The sequence below is a fragment of the Artemia sp. Qi Xiang Cuo genome, chromosome 5, assembly GCF_049724085.1.
Source record: "Artemia sp. Qi Xiang Cuo chromosome 5, ASM4972408v1, whole genome shotgun sequence".
In the NCBI taxonomy this organism is placed as follows: Eukaryota; Metazoa; Arthropoda; class Branchiopoda; order Anostraca; family Artemiidae; genus Artemia; species Artemia sp. Qi Xiang Cuo.
The window spans coordinates 46,701,836-46,716,143 of NC_142798.1; the positions used below are offsets into that span (position 1 = coordinate 46,701,836).

General features: G+C 34.2%; 2 protein-coding genes across 2 annotated transcripts in view; both read left to right on the plus strand.

Moving 5' to 3' along the window:
• The window catches only part of Git (ARF GTPase-activating protein GIT1), a 497,129-nt gene that overhangs the window by 254,902 nt on the left and 227,919 nt on the right, over positions 1 to 14,308 (plus strand). The gene's annotated exons all lie outside the window — the stretch shown is intronic.
• PolE1 (DNA polymerase epsilon catalytic subunit 1) overlaps positions 1 to 14,308 on the plus strand; it is a 129,240-nt gene that overhangs the window by 59,176 nt on the left and 55,756 nt on the right. Inside the window, exons 10-13 of the mRNA XM_089089651.1 lie at positions 3,896 to 4,127; positions 8,267 to 8,475; positions 9,512 to 9,712; positions 13,460 to 13,649. Of these exons, the coding sequence (XP_088945777.1) occupies positions 3,896 to 4,127; positions 8,267 to 8,475; positions 9,512 to 9,712; positions 13,460 to 13,649 (832 nt within the window). The remainder of the gene's footprint in view (positions 1 to 3,895; positions 4,128 to 8,266; positions 8,476 to 9,511; positions 9,713 to 13,459; positions 13,650 to 14,308) is intronic.

A 14,308-nucleotide genomic window follows, 5' to 3' on the forward strand; every position in this document is an offset into this window, starting at 1 on the left:
GTATCTATTGTATGTTTGTTTGTATTGATTGTTTATTTAGTTTCTGTTCGTTTTGGGTTTCATTTATACTTCAATAGCAAAATATTTTTTTTTTTTTGTTTTAAACTTGATTTGCATATTTAATTTAACCATTATTCGCTTTAAGATTTATTTATTCATTTATATTAGTACTTGTTGTATGTTTTTTTCTACGATTGTTTATTTAATTTATGTTCGTTTTGGGTTTCATTTAGTCTTTAATAGTAATTTCTGGTCGTTTCGAGTTTGAATTTTAACAGGTATTTGTATCTGCTGATCTTAAGTTTAAAATGGCCGTTACTTTTCTTTGAAAAACGTCTTCTTCGGAAAGTTTTTTTTTAATTAATTAAAAAAAATGTGGAAAGAAAAGGAGACAAATCACTGCTTCCTATGTAAAAAATTGATTTTTCTTGTTGCTGAAGATGGGGGACTTCAATTCTATATGGGGCTTTCGGCTATGGTAATTTTACTGGCGCAGTTTTCATTTCAACCCATGTCATTTTCGAGGGGTTTCAGTTTATTTCTCGAAACTTCTATAAATTCGTTTTCACAATAAACCGTTAAGGCTACTCGAAATAATAGTTATCACACCTGAATCAGCTTTAAGTGGCGCTTCTTCCTCACTTGGCTTTTTTTGCGCGTTTTTAAATTTTTGGTTACTATGGGCTATAGTTCGTTCTTTACTAGGTTGTGGTGGACGCCACAGCCATGCTTAGCGTAGTCGATTCATTGTAGTCTCAACCTCTATCACTGTTCCTTATTTTCCTTATTTTGAGAAGAAATCAACGACAGTTAAAAGGAAACATGGGAGACAAATTGCTCTATTGTGAGTGACCTGTGCTATTGCATAGAATATGGCACTGGAAATCACCGGAATAGGTGATAAGTGCAGGTTGTATAAGATATGTCGATTTAGTCCTTAAAATTATCGGTTTAATTTTCATTAATTTTTGGAGTAGGTTTTCCAGGATAAGGCATAATTCCCTGAATTGGGTTTCTATTGCTTTTTTCAGTAACATTGTAAGGGTTTTGCAGTACATACGGTAAATATTTACCAAATCATATTATTGAGTAACAACTAAAGTGAATATACCATTCGATGCCTTTTTTTATGCTGATTACGAATATAATAATCATTTCTATCGGAAATTTTTACCCCCCCCCCCCCTCCCTCCTATATATGCCAATTCAGGGTATATATTTCTACATTAGGAGGGGGGGGGGTAAATTTTAAACTTACCTCCCATTTACATCAGAAATAAAATTTGCCCCCCCCTAATGTAGAAATATATACCCTGAATTGGCATATATAGGGGGGGCTGAAATTTATTTCCGATAGAAATGCTTATTATATTCGTAATCAGCATAAAAAAAGGCATCGAATGGTATATTCACTTTAGTTGTTACTCAATAATATGATTTGGTAAATATTTACCGTACATAGTACTATTTTCTATGTCTGTCCAATGAATTAGTATTTTAAGGTAAGGGATAAGGACTGTATATCAAGTTGATAGGCCTTGTTCCCGAATAAAAATAAGCCAGACCTAACTTAGAAACGAATCAACCCTGCCAGCCAAGCCTTAAGTAGTCACAGTAGGGCTCTTCGTTCAAATGGTCGTTATCGAAGTTTACTGAATCGTGCTGTTAGCCTTAGGAAGGACGTCTTAGACAAAAGATCAACATTATTCCTTAAGTTTAATAAAAGAGAAATATTCTGCTTCAGAATGACTAAAAATTAATGAAAAAAATCAACTAATTTTGGTTAGATAAGTGTCAGGGTAGTATTTTTTATTTAATTTAGTAAAGAAAGAAATGTTAATCATTTAATATACTCTCACTCAAAAATTATATAACTTTGAGGTAAAGGAGGGTGATGATACACACGGAAATTAGTAAAAATTTTAATACTGATGCTTCTGCAACTAGATGAATTATAGAAGATTGCTTATTTGTTTACTTCAGAACACCTCAATAATAAATGCAGTATTACCTAATCGGAGGTATTTACCATCTAATCATGATTTTTTTTTTTTTTTTTTTTTTTTTTTTTTTTTTTTTCTTCCGATATACCTCTTTGAAACAATAAAAAAGGCGAAGCTTATTTCCAGAGAGTAATACAGAATGTTTGAAGTTTTTCAGGTCAAAGTAGGAATCAGGATGAGATTCAAATAATAGTGACTGCCCGTTAAGATGAACTTCTTTTCTACAATTACTATTTGGCGTTATGCTATTAAAATTCAATATGAAGCTCAGAAAAATAGGTCTAGGGGTGATATTCTTGGAATGAATATGCCCAATACTTAGTTGTGGGTCGTACGATAATTCTTTTACTAAGTTGCTTTTGCCTGAAGCCAACTTGAATAAGAACTTCTATTGCCTGAAGTAAACTGAAGCCAGTTTGAAAGAACAAATGAACAAAAGATTCAAGTGGTCATAAAACATGTGTTCAAACGCAATTTTTCAGCAATATGAGAATTTTATATTAGATCTGTTTGGGCTTCAAAATATATTTGCTACTGCTGCAGGTTAAAGATTAATAAAGAAAATAGTTGCATCTTAACCGAGATTCCCAAAATACTTGTTAATTAAAAAAAAACAAAAAAAAACAAGCATCTCATAATCGTATTTTGTACGAACATGAAAGCTTGAAAGGGCTCTGAACCACGTTGAGTAAAAATAAATCTAGAATAGGCTCTATGCCATCTGGGGACTCTAGATACATAAATTAGTAATTTTCCACACGCACACCCCTCCCCCACCCATACCCTCTGAATGAAACGAAGTGATTGCAATATAAATTATATAACACTATAATTTTAGCAAAATACATATTTTAGGTATGTTTGTCTAGTATTAAGCACATACATTCTAGTTACAACCAAATTACTCTACTTTTCTTCTTGTATGATATCCTAGTCCGACAATTTTTTTTTTCAAATGTCTAAAGATCCGATGCTATTGATGTCCCTCATCTTTTATTACTTATTTTAGTCTTAGTCTGCAAAATGGTAGGTTTCAAATTGAATAGCAGCCGAAAAAAGTTCTCTTTTGCTCTGGTGCCTGAAACTTAAAGACTTATTTAACTATATTTAGTGAGGTTATTACAAATATGATATCACCTCTTCTTGCCACCATGCGTAAGGGGATTTGAGCCTGGGCCCTCCTAATCTCAGGATTTGTATGACTTTTATCTTAATAACTAATTTGGTACTGGTGTTTAGAAATTATTTTGAAAAGGCCAGAATTTGACTATTTTGAAGGGTGGGGATTGAAAGAATTTGTGTTATTATACATATATATAGCTAATATCAATTTTATTGTGTTCGGCCGGCGTTATGACTTGTCATTTTTATTTAATACCCAGCACTTTCTAGCCATTCAAGGTTTTGACTTCAAAAATGCAGTATAGTAACTAGGGATTATTGATTTTCTAACAATTACTTGAAAGATTAGCACTGACATTCCCTTATATTTAAGTGAATTGAAGATGAAGAGAGAGAATGTTCTAAAATAGGACCTATTTAAGTGTGGAGGAACATACTAGGATAAGCTCAATCTTCAAAAATAATTTCGTGCAACAAGCTAATACTTCTTAAAAAGTAAATAACCTCACTGATTATCCAAGTTTGATTAAGAACAGCTTACCATCTTTTTACATTGTTAAACATAGTCTACGAGATTTTGGAACCGTAAGAATGGTTATAGGATCTACTTTACAACTAAAGTCTTGAGACTAATTTTCACGTGGTTTAGCTTTTTTTTCATATTGCTTAGTTGTTAAATTTCGATTTGTTGTCTTTATCTTTTTTCTCTTTGTTGGAGTTCCAATATTTTCTAAGTCAAGCTCGTCTGGTAAATTATGTTTTTCTTTCAGGGCTCGCTGGCATAGCATGGAAATGGCTGGAATTGTATGTTACACCGGAGCCTCTATTATTCGTAAGGCAAGAGAATTAGTTGAGCAAATCGGTAGACCCTTGGAACTGGATACGGATGGTATTTGGTGTATCCTTCCTGCATCTTTTCCAGAAAACTATGTCATCAAAACATCAAATCCAAAAAAGTCAAAGATAACCATTTCTTATCCAGGAGCTATGCTAAATATTCTTGTAAGTCTTCTTTTTTTAACAACTGCTACTAAGACTAATACTGCTACTAACAATAACTCACTCCTCCATCCCAATCTATTCGAAGCCTCCCTCTTTACACCTTCCCAGGAAGTTCTAGTTTCCTTTAAATTATCCTTAAGACCTCCTCCCAGCCCATTCGAGGACGACCTGTTTTCGTTTGGCACTAGATGGTTGGATGACAAGGACGATAGTAGGCAATCTGTCATCCATTCATCAATCAGAATTCAATGCAAATGCTGTGTCGTTTGCTAGGCTAAAATCTCCTCGAAGGGCTTCACTCCTTAAGGTTACCCTGCAGCGCTGTTTGCAGTCATGGTTTTGGTTAGGCAAACTCGTGGAAGGTCCACCCTGGCGCCAGTATGAGGCCATAGGAACTTTAAATTTTTTATTTGTATATTTATTCAGTTTTAGAAGAAGGACAATCTTATTGTAAAGCGATAATGCCATCCTTTTTTAGGCTAAGTTGAAATAACCGACTGTTGCATGTTCATTCTAAAAGCAAATTCTTTGTTGTACAGTATGGATTGTCTTATTTAAACTTGTTGCAGTGGATATGAAACATTAACAAGGCTTGGAGTGTGTTTTAGATGATAAAAAGTTTAAAGATTCTCACGAAATCCTTATTACATCTTATGTGTTTTAACCTTTATATGCTATTTTTATTTGATGCTTTCGTTTTTTTTTCTATTTTTGTTGCTAATGAATTTTTGTATTTGAACTTGCTATTTCACTCTTATAATCTGGAGATTTTTTTTTTTTTTTAGCTCAACTTGGCTGCAGCTCAGTGATTTTCACGTAATTCTTTATTTCGCGTAATTCCAAACGAAATCATATTAAAAATCTTTATTTCGGTCGGTAAAAATGAACAGCCTCTTAAAAAAAGAAACGCAAACAGGGGCTTCGTTTGAGGGAAAGGGGGGGGGGTGGATTACCCCCCACCCCCCAATAATGTTGAGAAAAAAATTATATATCCCATGCCCCTTGACTATCCGGATATGGACCCCTATTGCCCCCCCCCCCCCCCCAATAAAGTACCGGAGATTTTCCCCTGACCGCAGAGTATCCTATTTCTTCCTGCTTTCATGACACGTAAAGTGGCTAAATAAGTTCCATTTTTTTCCTTATTTGATATGTACAGTTTTTCTTTTACAAAACTTTCAAGTTTTTTATTTAACACATAAAATAGACATGCCTCACTTCACAAAAAGTTGGGGAGGATGTCAAACTGAAAAAAGAAATAAGAAAAAAGTGACTGCAACGAAATAAAACAAAATTTAGGGGGAATGTTTAAATAATGTGAGAAAGTATGAGGCTCGCAAATGACGTGACGAGGCTGTCAAAGGACATTCAGGAAAGTTCTATCGGTCTTTTGCCGCTTTTCATACTTTTTCTTTCTCTAAGTAGCATCAAATTTCTCTAAGTAACATATTTGTAACATACTTACATACAGCGCCAAAATGGCGAAAGAGTAAGCAAGTGCGGGACTTTAAATACATTGTATGCTGAAGCTGAAATGTGAGGAATTTAATTCCATGGTGACCAGCAATCCTGTTCTTTTGTAGTCTTATTCGCAAATAAGTAGTCGAGCAGAAATCGGAAGGCCCGCAAATTTTCTGCAGTAACTTAAAAAACAAATGAAATTGTAAAGTAGAAGATACAGTGTGATTACTCTCGTTGTTTTGTGGGAGCAATGTTTTTACTTTCTTTTCCTTTTTTCCATGCCGCCAGTTTCAGCTTATTGTGACATTATGACAAGGGTCTAATCTTTACAGCTTTTACGGAAAATGCAGATTTCAGGCCGAATTGATGGATAGGACAACACATTTCGGAAAGCTGCATATAACTTTTACCTGCGGCCAAAAATGATGGCTTTCCCTTGACTTTGATCCAGAGCCTAGAGTGTGTAGGCTGAAGTTGAGTTTCATAGTTTATGCTATTTAACAGTATGCTTGAATCTGTTCCGCTAAGCTTTTTTTCGTTGAGCTATGCTTATGCTTTCGAGTAGAAAGCTCTGTTGAATCAGGCAAGCAAGCAATCATGAATTTGAAGCCATACTGAAGTCTAAAAGTGCTGATGATATATGATTGCCCGCTGGTCCTATGGCCAGAATATTTCCTTCGAATAATAAATATAAAAAAAAATTAGACATCCGAAAAAGAGAATTTTCCATTGGACCTTAAAGTACTGCCATGTATTCATAGAAACCCATTTCAGTTTGTGATTTTGGTTGAGTTTATCCTTTAACCTCCTAAGTTTTGGATTGAGTCAGAGGAAAATTATTAGTCTTACATCCTAAACATCAACGTTTCTCTCTTTGCTAAGAGAGAATTTGAATGATGTACGTATTAATCATAAATCAATTTAATCAGAGAAACAAATTTGGTTGTTGGCTCTTCTAACACCACTTCCACCACCAACGTTTCAGCATACATGTAAGCAGGCTTGTTTTTCTTGAATGGCTCGAAATTCGTGCGGCGAGTAGCTTGAGCCAAAGGGACGTGATAAAAAATATTTCCAGATGCATGCTCCCCATTCCTGACTTTTGCACGAGAATGCACAGGTACGAGTGGAAATTGTGGTGCAAGTAATTTGGGACAGAGGCTGTGGATTTAGAGGTATACACTACTTCTGAACCCACCTGCCTTCCGCAGTAAAGCGTCTAATTTCACTTGAAGTTTGGTAGGCAGACACTTCAACCAAGGAGATGTTAATCCAGATATTTTATGCCGTTTACCTTTACACTATAGACGTGATCAGGCTTTGAAGTCTTATCGCTCCGAAATTGATCCTTTATCACAGAGTGGCTTTTAAGCTAAAATTATTAAGCATGTTCATTGTCAGGAGTGAGCGGTTGTATCGTCATGCTAATTGGTCTACCTTTTTTTCGTTTCTGACACATTTTAGGATAGGGAAATATGTCTTTTTGTAAGTGATTACGACTACAAATAACAGGGCTATGAAATGATGTTGTTTGAATCTATTAACGAAGTTTTATGTGAAATCAGTCGGTGATTGACATAAAATTAAAATTCTCGTGCTACCAAATCTATCAGAAACAAATAATAAATGTTCTGTTTTGAGGCAAAGTAACGTAGCTTAATCTTGTACATGCTGTATTTTTAAACATAGATTGGGTCGGATATATGTTTTTGTCCAAGTGATACAGAGTTAGCTTATATCCTGGTTCATTTTAAATATAAAAGCAGTGATTGATGTCAAGAAAATGAGAATAGATTTAGTTTCAAGTAGAACCAGAGCATTATGAGACCGTCTTTAAGGAACACGTCACTTTTATAAACAAGAGCATTTTTCTTGCCGATTTTAGTGTCTCGAGGGGATAGCAACTGCAGCTATTAGTTTATAGTAAAAAAAAATGTTGCACCTCCAATACTTTGTCAACGAAGCCAACCAAAGATTGCTATCAAAATTCCTGCTGCCCAAACAACATAAATCGGGCGTAAGAATGTAAGAGTACATTCGTAAGAAACATTCGTAAGAATGATTATCGCTGGGGATTTGAAAATGCGTGATCCCCTTGTTTGGGCACCTACTGACGCAGTACACATAATAATGTAGAATGACCAATCTTTGTGTGACGCCATTATTTTTTCTTCCTAATGTTGGAGAGTTTTTTTTTGTTTTTTTTTCGTATGTCAAAGAAAAAACTACACACATGTATATAAGAAATATTTCGATCTGAGCTTCGACGTAACAGATTTGACTTAAAAAAGAATAAAAAAGAAATAGCCCTATTTCAGTTTTAGAAGATATGAGATTATTTTCATAAATACAAATATGGATTCTCGCTTTTTGTCATGATACACTCGTTTCCTTCTTCGTTGTGAATGTACGTAAGAACATTATGTTCATACTGGGACTTGGAACATAAATTAATAATCGAATTGATGCTACTCCTTTCCGTGTAGAGAACTGTGCTTATATTAGTATTGGACCAAGTTATCTTTATTAATGAAAATAAGTCTTGTTTTCTGTTCTTATTAAAAATGTCTCTCTCCAAATCAGATACTTGTATCCAAAATATCGATTATTTCAATTACCCATCGAGTTAACGAATATAGTGCCCTCATGTTGTCTATCGTTTTATTTACTACATGTAGGTGAAAGACCACTACACTAATAACCAGTACCATAAGTTGGTTGATCCTGAGAACTTGGTGTACGAAACGCGTGCTGAGAATTCCATCTTTTTTGAAGTGGACGGTCCTTATTTGGCTATGATTCTTCCAGCTTCTAAAGAAGAAGGAAAAAAGCTGAAGAAGCGGTATGCTGTTTTCAATTTTGATGGAAGTCTAGCTGAACTCAAGGGGTAATTATCTATATGCTTTTTCTTTTAATTCTTTGTCTGTTTTTTGTTTTCTATTTTTGAAGAAGTGATGATTTTGTTGTGTTTGGTTCATCTTGCTACTGCTTTGACTATCATTCTTAATGTATTGTTTCTTTTCCTCTACTGAAAGCTATTACTTTGTCAATAACAGTAGCCTTTGATATGTTAGCATGTGGAAAATACTTCTTGCAGAAGTAATCCCCAGAAAGGCATCTTTGAATTGTTTTGAAATGGGCTTCGAGACTACAATCCTCAAAAAGAGAGAAATAGAATAGAGAATTGGATGATGATACTAACCTTGTTTAAGATTCTATCCAATCAGTGATGGTCTTATGCAGTTCTTAGGAATTTTACGAAGTTTATAGAATGGTGCTTTGAATTTTTTTTTTTTTTTTCATTTTGGCCTCACTCAAATCATTTTTTTTATTCATCTGATTTGAATCGTAGATTGCTGAGCAGTCTTCTAATACAGAAAATTTCGTGCCAAATATACTATTAAGGAGTGCACGAGTTAAAAAGTACTAGTTAGCACATTGCTCGTACAACAACAATGCAAACGACAAATATCCACGTTGTATTATACAGTTTGATGTTGTTTCACAATTTCCAGATACTTCGCTATTCTTCTGTAATTTTTTTGTCGCCATACCTAGAAAGAATTGTTTTCTGACTTCAAACTGTCCAAATACTCGAATTTGGTCTTCTAATACAGAATATTTCGTGCCAAATGTACTATTAAGGAGTGCACTAGTTAAAAAGTACTAGTTAGCACATTGCTCGTACAACAACAATACTTGCTGGAAGGGGCGGAACAAAAGACAAATATCCACCTTTAGGTCGTAGTTTTTTTCATTCTGCTGAGGAGGTGGTTTTTAGGATTGGAGTACAGGGATACTGAAATATATTCTACCTCTGTAGACCATTAAAAAACGTTACCAATTAATACTAATATAATTAAATGAATCCTTATGTTGTTTTTGTTTTTTTTTTTTTTTTTTTTTTTTTTTTTTCATTTTAGGTTTGAAGTGAAGCGACGTGGAGAGCTTCAGTTAATTAAAATTTTTCAGTCATCAGTTTTTGAAGCCTTTTTGAAAGGTGATTCGTTAGAAACGTGCTATGGTGCTGTTGCCAAAGTTGCGGATTATTGGTTGGATGTTCTTTATAGTCGTGCCGCCAATATGCCTGATTGCGAACTATTCGAGCTTATCTCTGAAAACAGGTGCCTTCATTCATTAGCATTCTGTTTTCTTTCTTTATTTTTCCTTCAATAATATGTAGTGGCCATGTTACTTATTGATAACCATTAACGAAGTAGCTGTGTTTGTTTATTTTTTATTCTATATTTAATTTTTGTTTCTATGAAAATACGGTTTTCGTAGTTACTCTGCTTTAGAAGTGAATATTTGACGAGAAAAGTGGAATGTTAGAATTGACTTTTTACTCAATGTTCGCTCAATAATAATCGGAATATAACTAATTAGAATTATGTTGTTTAATCTGTATGTCTCACCACCAAAGTTTATAAAATACTTATAAAAGTTGTATAAATATATTTCATGTTAACACCTCCTTTTTTCCTTTTATCTCTTTTTTTAAAGCCAATAAATCTTTCTTTTTCTTCAGATTATTTACGAGTATTTAATGCTTATCATTTCATCGGCTATGCTTGTTAAAAGGTTAATTTCGAAGTTTTGTGGAGATATTTATTAATATCTGTTAAAATTCAAGATATTTCCTGTTCGCTTTTTCTTCTTTGTTGTTATCCTTTCTTCTTTTGTGTTTAGATGTTCGGATAAAACCAATTATACTAGAAAATACCAACACAGTCATAACATTTGTTTAACAAATGCATAGAGTAATTGCTAGTTTCGCCTTATAAAGCATTTTAACTGACTAGAGTAGAAATGGGGTACTTTATTCCTTTTTACCATAAGAAGAAAATCTTAAGTAAAGAGGCAAAATCACGAATTTCAACCGATAATTGCATTATACGTTCAAAAGTCTCATAAGAAATATGTTATTTCGTTGTCTTAAATAACGAATTGACCCAACTCATAAGGGAATCTAAAATTTAAGTTAATAAACCTAATTTTCGGTACAGTCGTAATTTTAGTTTATTTAACTTGATATTCATTCTAAACTTAAGAAATAATCATGCCATATAGCATACAAATGATAAGATCATGAAGTAAAAATAAATATTTCGTCATTGAACCCATTAATAGTATATATTGTGATTATATGTTAATTGTAGTAAAAAAATATAAAAACTTCTAATATATTTAAAGTTTTTTTTGGTTGATACTATAAATATACGTAGGTTTTATGTATATTTTGTGTAAAATTGCGTTTGAACCTAGAACTCTCATGTAAGTTCCGGGGAAGATTTGGAGCAGTTTTAGCTCATGGGTCACAGTTACCGAATAACTCATGTAACTAAATCGCATGTTCTGTTTCAGGTTTTCCATGGTACTATTAACCCCAGAAATAATTTAGTTTTTACCAGGAAACGATAAAATGGATACCTAGGCTGCTTAACGGAGTCTTGTATACATGAATATTCTGTTTTCATTATGTGTTCCTTGGTCCTGGACGATTTCCTGCGGTTAAGGACCGTCCATATAACGCTTGGCTTACGGATTTGAAGTCATACTTTCACCAGCCTAAATACCTTTTCCGTCGCTTTTCTTTTGCAGCTTAGTTGCTTAGACTTAGGTTTAGAATAGAATAAGGCTTTATTTTTAAAACTTTTCACAAGCGATAAATCACTGCATGTTATTTTGTTTCACACACACAAAAAAAAAGAAGTGAAAAACAACAATCACAAGCACATCAATGAAATTCGGACCAGAGACACCAAAACATTAAGAAATATGAACAGACAAAATATAGACAAATAAAAATTAAACCATTAAGAAAAATATTAAAGTGGCTAAAATAATGTCAAACAGGTCATACATTAAAGGTAAAAATTTAGTCATAAAACGGGATATAAAAGTTAACAAGAGTTTCAAAAGAATATAAAAAAGGATTCATTAAGAGGTATTGGAGGGGTTGAGGATTTGAGTGAAGGTTGGCATAAAGCTGTCTAAATATCTTTTTGTTTTAGCCTTTACAGGTTTTAGAATGGGGATGAAATTCTTTGCCTCTGTTGGGAGAGACCTATGCTCAGGATTATGGGAAGGAGGAAAAAGGTTTTTATATCGGATGTTGGCTCTCGCGTAATCATCAAAACGGAGGTACATATCATGTCGTCTATTTTCTATGGTTTTGATTTTAAACTTTTGTGAGAAGTAGGAGTAAGGCAACTTCCCTTCCCGTGCGATTATTTTTAAATCCATAGAGGGAAAGTGCCATAGGGGGCATTTAAAGCCACGAGAAGTGCCATAGAGGGCAAGTATATTCGAGAGTTGGGCGAATAAATGATATGTAAAACTTCAAAATATGAGATGCAGGGCATTGATATTTTGCCAATTGCTTAAGGAAAGCTAGGGAAATCCTTCAACTCCTACAACCCAATAAGTTGACAGTAATGGCTGACCTCAAATTCGATTGATCTTGAGAAAAAGGCCAAAGCTCATTCAGTGAAGATTGATTACTTATCGCCTACTTCTCCAGGGGTCGGTTAACGGTTTCGTGCTGTCTCCCATGTCTTCTTGACTAGGTTTAGTTGAACAAATCTCTTATGCCCACCTATAATTATACTGGTGAGAAGGGATTCTAACCATCATTTTCTTGAAAACTGAATTTGAGTTCTCCTCTTCGCAGAGATCAGGCTGTGTCCGGATACTCAGAAAACACAACTAGGATGCTAGATTCTGCTTCCCAGTGAGCCTGGTCGGCTTTTCATGTTCCCTTCAGGACGATGTCTTGATAATAAGAATTGGTGGCTCCCTCTTTCTTCCTTCCCCCCTCCTCAGAAGTTAAATTGGTTCCTGGTTCGATATGCAAGGTGGGATCCCTTTCAGATCAGTTGTAACAGTTAAAGATCACAAATTGTCAACGTGGGATATATTTAATCGAGAGTTGATGCTTTACAAGGATCTGAATCAAGTTTTGGAAAATTCGAAGAAGTCTTTTGCCAATTTCTTCGCTAAAGAGGTTGAAAAACGAGGAATTCATGTTGCCTGCACACAAGTGATTCCATTTGGATCATAGGAATCGAAGCAGAGTTGCAAGAAACCTTCTTATCGATACAAAAAATCAAAAATTATAATATTTCAGAAACAATCTGAATACGACCGTCACGATACGCTAACAGACTAATAGTCAACCCAATACTAAACAACCCAAATTGTGAGCAAACCATAACTTGGGATAAAAAAAAATGCTGACACACCTTAAGGATAAAATTGAGCATAATGATGAAAGAAATTAAATGATGGATGGTTTTAATAAATATATTATAGGATAAGCTCACATTTTCTCTTAGAGTGAAATTAAAAACCGACTCGGCTGTGAATAGAATCTCCAGAGGAAAAACCAGGTTGAACGCCATATTTACTGATAGAGCAATACTCGTGAGTCTTTAAGCGAAGACACAGAGTGCATAAACGCAATATACAACTACATATCATCTAGTGATTTTTGGCTTAAATGCTATCTAGTGTAACAGATATTACTCTAGATTTCAAAAACATAAAGACGAAATGAAAGAGTAGATATGACGTTTAAGGGATTTTTCTTCTGATTTTTCCTAATTGTCGGTGAATTTAGTTTATTGCTGGTAGTACGGAACCCAGAAGCTTTTAAATACACAAAAGGCAAGAAAAGATGTTTATGCGGTGGAGTACCAGTTGCTTAAAGAGTCACATACTTATATTAGTTTGAAAATCTTCCTTGTTTTTTATTTCCATTTGCCTTTATTTTACCATTTTTCCTAGAGTTGAGCAGGTTACTTATTATAAATTGCTTTGTTTTCGGATATTTTTCTTTCTTTGCGATTCCTTATTATTTTTTTTCTTAGGTCAATGTCTCGGAAGTTGGAAGACTATGGTGAACAAAAGTCAACTTCAATAAGTACTGCCAAACGTCTCGCAGAATTTCTTGGTGACCAAATGGTAAAAGATGCTGGGCTTAGTTGTCGATTTGTCATCTCCAGAAAACCTGATGGAGCTCCTGTTACAGAAAGAGCTATACCACTCGCTATCTTTCAGGTATTGTTCATCGATATCTATCTTATCGATTTAATGTTCTAGTTAATCTAGCTTATAATAAATAAGATTTTGTATAAAGAATGCAGCATAAAAATTGCTCTTGTAAAAATGGAAAGCTTGTATATTTTTCCATGAGGGAACCTGTAGCCAATGAAAAAGTTTGGAAGTATAGGACGATAAGTGTTTAAATGCTAGAGGCCACGGTAATGATATTGGTCAAATATTATTCTGAAACGCGGGTGCTTCGGAAGTCGAGGAAGATATTCTAGACGTTTTGGAGAGGTATTGTCTAACGATATTTTAAGGTACTCATCTGACTGACTGAATATAAAACAAGAATAGATTACTAAAAAAAAATGCATTTTAGTCATCCATCTATGACCAAGCGAAAAGTCATTGTCCCTTATCATCTGTGATGCTTCGCCACATGGACAAACTTGGCTACAGTCCTAATATCCAGCTGGCAATTACTCCTCAAAATTTAAACCATCCTCCATTCCTCCCCTCTATCCAATCCCGAAAATACTCTCCTTCAAATCCTCCAAATCCTTACAGTTGTGCATAAAGTGTTATGGACAACTTCGTGTTCTAAATCTCCCCGAATACTTAAATTTTCCCCCAAATTGTATAGAATTACCCCTTATTTAAATGACCAACCT